General features: G+C 42.4%; 1 protein-coding gene across 1 annotated transcript in view; it reads left to right on the top strand.

The window, feature by feature from the left end:
* Positions 1–9,565, top strand: part of DENND4C (DENN domain containing 4C) — a 58,164-nt gene extending 48,599 nt beyond the window's left edge. Inside the window, exons 31-32 of the mRNA XM_068422037.1 lie at positions 874–938; positions 4,613–9,565. Coding sequence (XP_068278138.1) covers positions 874–938; positions 4,613–4,749 — 202 coding nt within the window. The 3' untranslated portion in view covers positions 4,750–9,565. The remainder of the gene's footprint in view (positions 1–873; positions 939–4,612) is intronic.
* The last annotated feature ends 4,724 nt before the right edge of the window (positions 9,566–14,289 follow it).

The raw sequence follows: 14,289 nt of genomic DNA on the forward strand, positions 1-14,289 counted from the left end.
TTAATCAAAATGGACATTTTACAAATGAACAAGAAAAACGCAGATATGGACGATGCAGATTTTGTGTTGCTCCAGATCTAGCAAATTGATAAATACAAGTGTGCAGCATCCTGTTGCAGTGTCTGGAATATTCTCCAGACTACCTAGTTATGCCTATTGAAATTCTACCAACCTGGAGTACTGGCTAAGGAAAGTGGATATGGCATGATCCACAAAGGGAAACATGTAAATAACACTTGTATGGTACATTTTGACATCTGCATTACAATTCAAAGAGGGCTTTGTACAAAAACACAGCCTCTGAAGTAAATTACATCAGATGCAAGATGTTTTTGAAGTCTATCATGCTAAGTCATCTTCACTTCTGTGGTTTGTTGTTACTAAAAAGAAACAAGAACTGTTCTGCCTGGAGAAGAATCTTTGAGTTCCACAAGGAAAAAAAATAATACCTAATTGTTTAGTGCTATCCAGTCCTGAGATAGATTGTGACATTCTGAAACAAAAAACAAAGAACTGGTGATCTGAAATAAGCCTGCTCCCTGTACTTCACCCTCGGGCAGGAATGAATTATAAAATTAAGCACCACTTATTTATTATTTCTTGTTTTTATGGCACGTTTGGCAGAGTGATTTTTCACAGAAAATGTAACTGCTGGGATTTGGCGATAATATAACTTCATGCATTCAGCAAAAATATTCAGGCATGAGAAAACCTTAAGCTAGTAATCATGTAGATTGGTCACTTTCTTTACAAGCAAGATTAACAAAACAGTTGCAGAAACTACATAATGGAAGATTAGTGTTTTCAGCATTGACTTTCTAAACTTAGGATAGTTGGTGCTTTCATTGACTTGCCCTTCAAAATATTTCCTAGGAGTTTCTACAGAGAAATTCTTTTCCTGTCTCTGGTGTCTCTTGGAAGAGAGAACATTGATATTGGTAAGTAAAAAATAGTCTGAAATACATAGTTCCTGTGTATGAAATATATGAATACTTGTATGAAAACTAATGTATAAAATTGACTTTTCATCCATTAATTTCTAAGTAACTTTTCAGTTGCTGTGTTTTAGTGAAATTACTGTGTTGTCGCTCTTCAAGTAGGTGTTGCTGGGCTGATCAAGAGGTCTTTAAACTAGGTTCGATGGGGGAGGGGGATAAGACCAGGGCAGCCACAAATGAACCTAGGGGTGACAGGCCTGCGTCGGGGGCAAGGCTGCTAGCCCAGCTGAAGTGCATTTACACCGATGCACGCAGTATGGGCAACAAACAGGAAGAGCTAGAGGCCACTGTACAGCAGGAAGGTTATGATGTGGTTGCCATCACAGAAACGTGGTGGGGTGACTCTCATGACTGGAGTGCAGCTATGGGTGGCTACAAGCTCTTTAAGAGGGACAGGCGAAGCAGGAGAGGCGGTGGGGTAGCGCTATATGTTAGGGAGTGCTTGGACTGTGTTGAAATTGAGGAAGATGGTGAGGATGACAAGGTTGAATGTTTATGGGTGAAGATCAGGGGGAAGGTCGGCAGAGCGGGCATTACGGTGGGAGTCTGTTATAGACCACCCAACCAGGATGAGCAGGCGGACGAGGCGTTTTACAAGCAGCTGTCAGAAGCCGCCTGGTCGCCGGCCCTTGTACTCGTGGGCGACTTCAACTTGCCGGATGTCTGCTGGAAATACAACATGGCAGAGAGGAAGCAATCGAGGAGGTTCCTAGAATGTGTGGAGGACAACTTCCTCATGCAAGTGGTAAATGAGCCCACTAGAGGAGGGGCCCTGCTTGACCTGTTGTTTGTGAACAGAGAAGGACTAGTGGGAGATGTGAGGGTCGGTGGCCGTCTTGGGAGTAGCGACCATGAAATGTTAGAGTTTTCGATAGTGGGGGAAGTAAGGAGGGGCAAGAGCAGAACTTCTGCCTTAGATTTCCGGCAGGCTGACTTTAGCCTGTTTAAGAGGCTGGTGGACCGAGTCCCTTGGGAATCGGTCCTGGAGGGCAAAGGAGTCCAGGAAGGCTGGACATGCTTCAAAAGGGAATTGCTAAATATTCAGGAGCAGGCTGTCCCAGTCTGTAGGAAGGCAAGCCGTTGGGGGAAAAGACCGGCCTGGTTAAACAGGGAACTTAGACTAGAACTTAAGGAAAAAAAGAGAGCCTATTTGCTCAGGAAGAAGGGTCGGGTGACTTGGGAGGTCTATAGGGACGTGGCCAGGTCGTGTAGGGAGAAGATTAGAAGGGCCAAAGCTCAATTAGAGCTCGATTTGGCTGCTACAGTCAAAGACAACAAAAAAAGCTTTTACAAATACATCAACAGCAAAAGGAGGGTCAAGGAGAGCCTCCACCACTTGCTGAATGAGGAGGGTAGTGTAGTGTCAGGGGATGAGGAAAAGGCAGAGGTGCTCAATGCCTTCTTTGCCTCGGTCTTTAATGTCAAGATCGGTTGTCCTCAGGAGACTCGGCCCCCAGAGCCTGAAGTTAGGGACGGGGGGCTGTGTGAACCTCCCATGATCCAGGAGGAGACGGTTAGTGACCTGCTGTGCCAGTTGGACACCCACAAGGCTATGGGCCCGGATGGGATTCACCCCAGAGTAATGAAGGAACTGGCAAATGAACTTGCCAAACCACTCTCGATTATCTACCGGCAGTCCCGGTTAACTGGAGAAGTTCCAGCTGACTGGAAATTAGCAAATGTAACGCCCATCTACAAGAAGGGCCGGAAGGATGATCCAGGGAACTATAGGCCTGTCAGCCTGACCTCGGTGCCAGGCAAGGTGATGGAACAGATCATCCTGAGTGCCATTACACGGCACATGCAGGACAATCGGGGCATCGGGGCCAGCCAACATGGATTCATGAAAGGCAGGTCCTGCTTGACCAACCTGATCTCCTTCTATGACAAAGTGGCCCGCTTAGTAGATGAGGGCTGTGGATGTAGCCTATCTAGACTTCAGTAAGGCATTCGACACTGTCTCCCACAGCATCCTCCTAGACAAACTGGCTGCCCGGGGCTTGGATGGGTGGACTCTTAAATGGGTTAAAAACTGGCTGGATGGCCGAGCCCAGAGAGTGGTGGTGAATGGGGCAAAGTCCAGCTGGCGGCCGGTCACTAGCGGTGTCCCCAGGGCTCAGTTCTGGGGCCGGTGCTGTTCAATATCTTTATAGATGATCTAGACATAGGGGTTGAGTGCACCCTCAGTAAATTTGCAGATGACACCAAGCTGGGTGGGAGTGTCGATCTGCTGGAGGGTAGGAAGGCCCTTCAGAGGGATTTGGACAGGTTACATAGATGGGCCGAGACCAACGGCATGAGGTTCAACAAGAACAAGTGCCGGGTCTTACACTTCGGCCACAACAACCCCCTGCAGCGCTACAGGCTGGGGGAAGAGTGGTTAGAAAGCGGCCCGGTGGAAAGAGACCTGGGGGTGCTGATCGACAGCCGGCTAAACATGAGCTAGCAGTGTGCCCAGGTGGCCAAGAAGGCCAATGGCATCCTGGCCTCTATTAAGAATAGTGTAGCCAGCTGGTCTAGGGAAGTGATTGTCCCTCTGTACTCGGCACTGGTGAGGCTGCACCTTGAGTACTGTGTCCAGTTCTGGGCCCCGCACTTCAAGAAAGATGTTGAGGTGTTGGAGCGAGTCCAGAGGAGGGCGACCAAGCTGGTGAAGGGTCTGGAGGGTCTGACCTATGAGGAACGGCTGAGGGAGCTGGGGTTGTTTAGCCTGGAGAAGAGGAGGCTCCGAGGTGACCTTATTGCAGTCTACAACTACCTGAAGGGAGGTTGTAGTGAAGTGGGAGTTGGCCTCTTCTCCCGGGCAACTAGCAATAAGACAAGAGGACACAGCCTCAAGCTTCGCCAGGGGAGGTTCAGGTTGGACATCAGGAAGAATTTCTTTACAGAAAGGGTTATTAGACATTGGAATGGGCTGCCCAGGGAGGTGGTGGAGTCACGATCTCTGGATGTGTTTAAGAAAAGACTGGACATGGCACTTAGTGCCATGGTCTAGTTGACAGGGTGGTGTCAGGGCAGCGGTTGGACTCGATGATCCCTGAGGTCTCTTCCAACCTGGTTGATTCTGTGATTCTGTGTGATTCTGTGATTCTGTGCTTTTACAAAAACTTAATTCAGATGGGGCCATTAATTTTGACTTTGTTTGAAACCGGTAATCAGTTATTTTAAACAAAGTTTATTAGCTTGAAGCTTTAATTCCTCATGTCTGAAAACTTGTTCCTAGTCTTGTCCATCTTTCTCTGAACCACATATTAGGCCTATGTCATCTAGCCACCTACTTGCCCACCCCTTCCTGTTCTTCTCTGCCCAGACTTCTATTTAGTATGCAAGCAAGGAGAGTCCCTTATGGGATGTGACAGGGGAAATACACTGGGAACAGGCAAACTGAACTGTGATAGAAGTAATGGGCATCCACTGTGATGCATTGTCATGCACCAGCATGAAGATGCTTTTAGGTTCTCTGAGAGGATGCATATTGAAAAAAAAACATTAGCAGCTAGATAAGTTAATTATTTTGTTATTATATAAAAGTCACCAAAAGTGTGTTATAGGAACAGTAATGTGCACTGTACAGTGTTTCTTAAATAACTTCAACTATGCTTTTTCTATTTCAGAGGTCTTTGATAGTGAATACAGACTGGCACATAAAAATCTACCAAAGGATGTTCTTGAAAAAATGCAGAAAATAGATGCACCACCAAGCAGCAGAGTTGAGTGTTGTAGGAAGTGCTTTGGAGCACCTTTAATATAAAAATGAGGAAGACACACGCTAAACTTCAGTGCAACAAAAGTAGAGGTGAACAAACCAGGAGCATGGTGATATATACACTTTGAATCCCAAAAGGTGATAATTAAGCAATTTGGCAAAGCAATTTCATTGAGCTACAACTTATATTCTTGTTTTTCATCTCATGAGACACAGCGTAAAGTACTTTAAAATGTTTTAAAACTATATTAATAGGGTGAGTTGGTTTCAATGATTGATCTGCCTTTTTTTTCCTGTATATAGTTCTCCTTTTCCTTTCTCAAGTCTTTTCCCCACAATATCAAGTTGTTCAAAAAGATGATGATTAAACAGCAGCCTATAGTTGGTGACTTTCTTAAGGGCCACCAGTATTTGTGTATTTTAATGAAATACCTTTCCTGCTGCAGAATACTTCGATTCTTCACTACTTCTTTATCTAAGGAGGGATCTTTTTATTGGTGTGTAATATGTATGTATGAATGTAAATATTTGAGTCCTTGGATTGGAAGTTTCTATGCAGCTGCTTTTGTCAGATCACCATACCTAAAATTGCTACCCTTCTCCTGACCCTTGTCCCAATCAGTATTCTAAATTATCTTTGGTTGACCTTTTCATAATGTATGTCTATAGTTGTGAAAATCAGAAACTTTTCTTTTATTCTCTGACAAATTAAAGATCCTATGAACGTACTGCTGCTTTCTCCAAAACAATGATAGGCTTCTACACTAAGCAGCTCAGAAATGGATGGCTTTCTAAAAATTAGACAGGAAGCTTAAATGTCATTAGAATACATACAAGGTTTGTCAAACAGATACTGTCTGAAAAAATTGTGCTTTATACGGTATGCATGCATTCTTAAAAAGTGTCTTTTTCTTGAATTCTTTATCACGCTCTCCCATGGTTTCATGCTAGCCTGTGGGTTAATTATTTTGCACTGATTCCTATTCAATATTTCAATTTAAATGTATTTATAAATGTCGTCTTCAAGGTGTATATTAGCACAGATGAAGTGCTTGACTGTATGACCTGAAAAGATGAATCCATCTTTTGGATTGCTTCTAGTAGATAAGACACTTCCTCACCTCACATATCTCATTGACTACAGTAGTCGTAGTCTTGGCAAGAAGAGCCTGGATGCTGGTCAACAGTTTAAATGTTTCTGTTACTTGAGGAATATGATAAGATTTATTCCAGGTTTTTTGCTGAAATTTAATGTTGTGGCTTTTCTGATGGAATTATTCCTAGGAAAAAAAAAAAGAGTAAGATTTGTAGCATGTTAAAGGAGCATAACTAAAACTATAATCACATCTGTGTGTGAATGGATTTACTTCGTACTACTCTCTTTCTTAAAAATTTTCATTCTTGAAAATAATGAGGGATGAAGAACTGTCTGGAACAGCTTCTACATGAAATAACAAAACCAACTTTTGTTTTTTCATGAGGCTAAAACAAAGGATTTGCACTATTTGTGACAAAATACATTCGCATCGTAGACTGATTTCTTGTATTTTGTCTAAAAGGCTGATCCTAAGTTAATATGGGGATATTGCCTGGACAGGTTCTCTCCTGGTAAAAATATTATGCTTTCTCAACAATTAAAAGCAAGAAAGCACACACTGACTTTTTTTCATTCTTTATTCTTTGGGTTTATGCATGGTTGCTTGCAGATGTCTTACCTACATCACAATGGAAGAGTAGAGCTTCATTCTTCATATTTTCCTCTCTTCTCCTATTACATGGTTGACATGCACGGTTCCATCCTTTTAAAGTAAAAGTCTCTCTGAAGCATTCGTCCAAACAACTTAATACTTCTACAAATCAAACCAGCAAATTTTCCTGTATAATTCTGTACTGATCTTAAACATACTGCTATACAAAGACAATTTTTGTGTGTTACATGGACAAACCATATGAATGTGATGCAACTCGCAAGGAATCAAGTTTTGGTTATCCTTAAATTCTCCCAGCTCATTCAATTACAAAGAAAATCTGTCCAGTGAGTGCTGTTTTAGATAATTGGTGACATCCAAGTTGTTTTAAACCATTGTAAATAATATTGTTATAAAAGAAATTCTCTAAGCAAATCACCTTCATTTCAAAACAACCTTCACATCTGTTGCTGAAAATATAGAATAATCAGGCAGTAGTGTAGAAACAGCAAAAGCAGATTGTGTCACAGTATCTAGTGCTAAATGTTAGACTTTTCCCAGGTATATACACTAAACAAAAAAAACCCTAAAGCCTGAGTGGAAAGGGATAGCCGCAGGATTGAACTTGCTTTGATTTACTCCTGCATATTGGCGTTTCCATACACTACAAATTAGCTTCTGTTCCTGTTGTATATACCTGAATTTCAGCATGGTAGAAGTCCTCTTTTTAATTTGGGTTTTTTAATGCCTATTTTTTAATAGCTAACTAATCAGCTGGTTCTTGAATGACATCTGTAGTTCAAATGAAAAGGGAGATCTCTGAACGCAATTTATTAAGTTTTCATCTAAGGAGATGTTTTTTTGGGGAAAAAAAAATGTTCACGAAAATTTGAAAGGAATTAAGAACTGAGTAGTTTTTTCCTGCTTGCTTCTCTCCTTTCAAATGCGTGATGGCACTTCTTGTTCTTCCTTTGACTTTTAGGTCTCCTCCTACAAACAGGTAGAGGCTGCAGGTTTTCCTATACAAGCTTTCTGAGATATGGGCTTCACTGATCTGAATGCTGAAAGAACTGTGAGCGTGCATAAGAAAAGGGCACGGCATAAAATAGCTTATCATGGCTCAATACTCAGTTCTGAAAATCTGGCCAAAAATAAACAGGGAAAAGTCTTCACAAGTTTTTTGTGAGTACATTGCAAACACTTTTGCATTTCTGAAAACTGGTCACTAAAGGCATAGTAAGTTCTTCTCTGCAAGTTAGTAACAGCAGGAACTTCTTGGGCTACACAGGAATCACTTAGTTACCTACAAATGCTTCTAATTTTTTTGACACCCCACTCCTAGTAGTCCAAAGTTATCTGAATCTATAATGCATGAATGAGCTGGACAAAGTGTTTTGAAGGAGGGGTGTGGATAAGCTTGATCTTGGTTCTGTTTCCCTCTCAGTATAAGCAGAAAGAGTAGCAGTTTGCTCACTTGCAAAACTCTTGCCTCCAAATACTCTTTTTAGTAGCTCAACAGCCAATGTTCAGGAGGAGATGGCTCATCTGTGTGTATTTTGGAATTCTCATACATAAACATGAAGAAAATGATTGCACATTAGTATTAACTTCAAAACCTGCAATGCGTGCACAGAGTAAGGGTGTAGACCAAACTCGGTGCACAGATGCAAACTGTTAATGTATTTCAGGTCAGCCCAAGAACTTAGAAAGTTTGTGTTGGAATAACCGTTATCACAGAGAAGCTCCCTTGAATTGTTGCCCTGAGGATGTTGAACTGCAGTCAGTTATGCTGAGAAGATACTGTCTTGCACCTTTCACCCAGCTATAACAGTTAGATATAGCTTGTGTACTCATATCAAAATAGCTATTTTTTGTAGAATTAAAACAAATGGGGTCTTAAAGGTTTAAATTAGGATTCTTAAGTGACAGAGTTTTTCCTTATGAATTATAAATATATTCTGGCACATTAACAAGACATAACAACTTTCAAAACCCTGTAGGTATAGGAGGCTGATGTGGCTGCAGTACTGGCACAGTAATAGGTACCAGCTTTCACATGCTACTAGAAGCATCTATATGTTACTTATAGTCATATCCTGTCTTCACATTTTATATAACTCAAGTTTAGACAATACAATTTTAATGGAAAATATTTTATTTAATATATGTGTTTCAAACTAAATTTGTTTTGGAAGTAACTTAGTCTTGTTCCTAGTGGAATTTCACATTGATTAAGCTCAAGCTACATTGCACTTGTGAATGAGTAACTTTATTCCATTTTAACTGTGAATTAATGGCTTTTTGTATTGCTGCAGCTAGAAGAATATGCGTTTACTGCTTTCCTTGAATAATTGCAACATAGGGGATATTTTCAAAATGTATATTAAATTAGATCATAGAAATTATATTTTTAAAACAAATTGTTAAAATATAAGTAACTGAAGAATCCACTCAGTAGTTTTCTCTTTTTTAAAACTCTTAATTCAACTATTATTTCAATGCAGATAACTTTATTTCATTAAATGGTAAGCAGGTCGTCTTATTCACATAACTGTACATTTTCAACAAAGACTTTTCTTTTAACTAATAAAAACCTTAAGGTGCCTTCTGTATATCAGCTTTTCATTATGGACCTTTTTAAAAAAACACACACACACCCTTGTAACTTTTTAAGTCTTGAAACTGAATGGTTGAATTGGACTCTAGTTCTATACTGTGCTGTATATTGTGATGCATACGAGGAGAGAAACAGATGGGTTTTTTATTTGTTCTTTCAGTCTGCATCAATCAATGGTGCAAATAAAAGGGAGCGTTTGCTGTTCTTAGAAGCACATTAAACTCCTTTTAGGAGCTTAAAATAAACTGTATTGTAATGAGGATGAAAGGATATAGTGTGAATAAATTATGAATTTATTAAGTGAGCTGGGAAGTTTTCTTTAATGCAATAAAATTTGCACTGGTTTAGAGACTGTTTTGAACTGTTGAAAAATAGCATCCATTTACTGTGCTTTGATAACAAGTGTTTCTCTGTAATGTTTTTGTACATTTGACAAATGTTTCTTGAGTTTAAAAGGGCACTCTGCATATTCTGAATTCTGTATAGATATCCTAGACTAAGATACAATTTTTAATGTATTTCCCAAAATAAAGTATGTATGCATCCTGTGTAAAAATTTCAGTTCTTCAGCTTTTTTGCCATTGGAACTTACCTGCTTGATATAATTTAATCTTAAAAGCAAATTCAGTCTATAGTTGGGCAAAAGCAGAGACTTCCAACTGCCTTTTTGGGGAGTTGTTTCATAGTACCTCCGTGACTTCTGAATGGTGAGAAAGAGCAGGAGCAGTTGGGGCAGGGGGAGAGGAAGAGAAAAGATGGAATTCACTTGTGGAGATTTGGTTCATGAGGGAGGATGGCTCTGTGACACCTTAAGCGAGCCAGGGGGACTAGCAGAGGTAAGAAGAATTGAAAAACAGGCTCAGGGAGGCAGAATCGATGATGTTGTTGTTTGCAGGGAAGTCACAGGCCCTGGCTTCCTGATGATGGAGCTGCTGCTCTCTGCTGACCAGGAAAAGCATCATTAATCAGTGAGTGGGAACAGGTTCGTGCCTCTATGTGGCAGAACACTTTCCCAGGAGTTCTGCTTTCTCAGTGGCTTTGTAATGGGGGCACAGAGTGATGCATCCCAACTTGCAAGAGACAGTGGTAGACCTCCTGCCTTATAGCATACTTGCAGGTTTAAAGGCAGTTTCCAGACAGTGGTTGGGTTTTTTTGTTTTGTGTTTTTTTTCAAATGGGCAGGGAAAAGAGGGAGGCTGGGATGAAATGTAAGTAGTAGAAACTGCCAGTTACTGTCAAGTGCTTCAGGCCTTCACAACTGAGTATCTTTCAAACTCCCTCATGTATGGCAGTCAGTTCATTAATCTGTTACTAAAAGTAAGAATCCCAGACCCTAAACACCTGTCTCTGAAGAAACCAATATGCATAGCACAAAGTGGTAGCTTGTGGAGAAGATTCATAATAAACTCACCTTTTCAGGCCTGTTTTTAGGTAGGGAGCTGAGGAACAGTTAAGTCTTTTGGACTTTTCTTTTTTAAGCTTGTCAGCATCACAGTGACTTTGGTTTGCTCTGACTGCTTTTGTCACTGCTGTCTTTTTAATAATGCTGCCTGCTAAAAATATTACACTGCCTTCCTAATACGATGCCTTTAATCTGGCCTATTTGAGAGAGGAGACTGAAGGAGGGAGGGTGTAACAGACAGGAACAAAAGCTTGCATTTGAGGACTCCCAAAAGAAGCATGAACACAGGGTTTGGGTTTGAAGCTGAGGGAGGAGGGAATTGCTGTCTCCCATGCCAAAATCAGGTGTGAAACTTGAGGGAATGTGATGGTAGAAGGCAATAGCAGAAGGAGCTGACTTAAGGAAGCTCTGATCCTTCTTGTGTTCAGAGCTACCATCAGAATATGCATTAGTGGTAGTTCTCCCCAGCTCTGTAGAGACAAACTTCTACCATCTACAAAGAGGAGTAAAGGAAGAGTCAGTAACTTGCCAAGCTGGAGAAAATCTGATGGGGTCCAAAAGGAAACACAAAGGTCCTGCCTCTGGGTAGGAATAACCTCATGCACCTGTGCAGGCTGGAGGCAGATGGGCTGGAGAGCAGCTGGGTGGGAAAAGACCTAAGGCTCCCAGTGGACACCAACCTGACCATGGGCCAGCAGAGTGCCCTCACAGTAAAGCAAGCCAACAGGGTCCTGGGGTGAACTAGGCAGAGCATTGCCAGTAGGTGGAGGGAGGTGATCTTTCCATTCTACTCAGTGCTGGTGAGTGCTGGTGTCTGGGTACTATGTCCAAGTCTGGGCTGACCAAAACAAGAGAGACTTGGACATCCTGGAATAACTCCAGTGAAGGACCACAAAGATGATGAAGGGCTTGGAGCATCTGTCACACAAGGGAGGTTGACAGAGCTAGCACTGTCCAGCCTGGAGAAAGCTTGGGGTCAGGAGGGAGGGGGGATCTCATCCATGTGTCTAAATACCTGATGGTGTGGGTAGGGAGTAGAGAAGACAAAGCCAGACTCTTTCCAGTGGTGCCCTGCGCCAGAAGAGGCAATGAACAGAAACTTGAACTGCAGGAAAATCCACTTAAATGTTTTAACTGTGAGGGTGGTGAAACACTGGAACAGGTTGCCTGGAAGGTCGTTGAGTTTCCATCTTTTAAAAAATGCTCAGACTCTACTGGACACCACCCTGCTTCAGCAGGGGCTCGCACTACAGACTTCAAGGGTTGCCCACTAGCCTCAGTGGCTTTGTGGGAGGGGTGGCAGCCAGAAACTGCTGGGAGGAGCAGAGGCTGGCTTGGCCTGGTTACCAGAGTAGTTTAGAGCGATGTTCCACCATTTGTGTTTAGGTTTCCTCCAGGTGTTTTCATTTGGCATTTTCAGCCCCATTTTTTTTCTGTATCATCATACTGTCTGAATTCAAACCTTGCCAGTTAAAATAGATTACATGTGTTCTGTTTCCTTGCATTGTGGAGAGATGAAATAGCAACTTACCACGTTGTCACCAGTCCCTGCTCCTTGCCCTGAAGCTTAAGGAGTTTGCAGCTGCGCTTCAGGCTTGCTGAAGAACTTTGCCCTTGAAGAGCAGAAGACCTGCCAAAACTGCTGTTAAATTCAAGGAAAAGCTGCTCCTCCCAGATAGTACTTCTTGTTTGTCATTACATTTTTGTATCACAGATTTTAAAGTGCTGTTGAGGAGTTGAGACTTCTGCAGCTGGCTGACCTTTGCAAAGTTTTATTGCAGATCCTAGTGTAGTAGGATCTGTAGTAAAGTTGAGAAGTGCACAGGGGCAGAGAGAGCACGCTACCTCATTAACCTCTTCCAAGTTGGGGATTTGATTCATCCGTGACCTAAAGCCATGGTGAAAGCAGGTGACTGGGAAAATCCAGTACATATTTACCAAAGGCAAATCATGCCAGACTGACTTGATCACCTGCTACAACAAAACGACATTTCAACATGGGGAGAGCAGTGACTATTGTTTAGCTGGACTTCAGCAAAGCATTTGACACTGTTTCCCACAGCCTTCTCCCAGACAAACTGGCAAGATACAGACTGCATGGGCAGCCTGCAAGATGGGCAGGGAATTGTCTCACAGGCCGCACTAAGAGGGTGGTGATCCATGGCTTTCACTCAGGCTGGCAGCCTGTCACAAGCTGGGTTCCCCCAGTGATCAGTACTGAGCCCCACAATGTTCAAGATCTTCATAAATTATTTGGGTGATGGAACTGAAAGCCCCCTTATGGGGCAGTGAGGCAGACATGTCAGAAGGGAGAGCCACCTTACAGAGACCAGGACAGGCTGGAAGAGTGGGCTAGCAAGAACTGGATGAAGTTTAACAAAGACAAGTGCAAAGTCCTGAATCTGGGACAACATAACCAGAGTCCGGCACAGGCTACACAATATGTGTGGCTGGGGAGCAGCCACTTGGGGGGCTGGTGGACTACAAGCTGAATGTGAGTCAGCAGTGTGCCACTGCAGCAACCAAGGCAAACTGGATCCTGAGCTGCATCTGCAGGCACATTACTAGCAGAGATAGAGATGTGATCATCCCACTCCACTCAGCACTTGTCAGGCCACACCCAGAGTATGTGGTCCAGTTCTGGGCCCCACAGTTCAAGAAAGATGCAGACTCGAGAGGGTCCAAAGGAGGGCCACAAAGATTATCAAGGGGCTGGACAAACTGCCCCACAAGGAAAGACTGAAGGACTGACTTAGGTTTCACTCTGGAGAAGGCTCAGGGGAGACCACATCACATACTTAAAGGGCAGCTACAAAGAGGACAGAGGCTCTCTCTCTTCACTAAGTGTCACATGGAGAAGGCAAGGGGCAACAGGTACAAGTTGTACCAGGAGAGGTGAGATTTCAATATAAGAGGGTTTTTTTTTTTACACCGAGAACAATCGATCACCAGAGCAGCCTCCCCAGGGATGTGGTAGATTCCCCATCACTGGACGTTTTCAAGACATGCCTGGACAGGGTGCTAGATAATCTCATCTAGGCTCTCTTTCTCATGAAAGGCTGGACCAGGTGATCTTTCAAGATCCCTTCCAACCTGGAATGTTCTGTGATTCTATGATTCTGAGTCATGGTATGCCTGATTTGCACTTGCAAACCCAGGACTGGAGAAGGAAGCAGCAGCAGAACCACGAAGATTCAAAGAAACAGGTTATGGAAATAGTGCAGGTATTAGGCTACGTATATTCTGGCTCTAACAAGGCCACACATTCTCATTGACACCTTGACAAAAATCACCAGCACCCCACCCACTTTTTTCACATATTAATACAACGGGGTATTAGTTGTGCTGCTTCAGAGAAACACTTACTAGCAGCCTATACTGCAGGACATGCTTGTAAGAACACAGGTCTCTTCCAGGACCCACTAATCTCAGTGCTTGGTGACCCTGACCAGAGTAAGTGCCTCTTATTTGCATACAAGTACCTGTTACTAGGATCCAAAAGAGAAGGCTAGACAGTGTTAGTCATGTGTATTTCTCTTCTGAAGATGATTGTAAAATTCTCAGCATTGTCAATTTAGTGAGTGCTCATCTCATACTTAAAGATGAGACCCCTTTGCTTGACAGTGCCTGTTGATATGATCTCTTTTACAGTGAGGATTTGTAATGTGTTTGTGCAAGTTGTTTTTTGAGTAAGCAGGTTAAGGATGTAACATGACACGTATTTGACTGCTCAATGATATACAGATATATCCGTATTTTCTCCGTATCAATTTTTGGAGTTGAGAGACTAACATTAAATTATAAGTGGATTTCTGAAAGGTATACTTATTTTAGTGAAGCTCAGGCTTAACAGGGCCTATATAGCTATCTGCACTACT

This window comes from Nyctibius grandis, chromosome Z (assembly GCF_013368605.1).
Source record: "Nyctibius grandis isolate bNycGra1 chromosome Z, bNycGra1.pri, whole genome shotgun sequence".
NCBI classification, from domain to species: domain Eukaryota; kingdom Metazoa; phylum Chordata; class Aves; order Nyctibiiformes; family Nyctibiidae; genus Nyctibius; species Nyctibius grandis.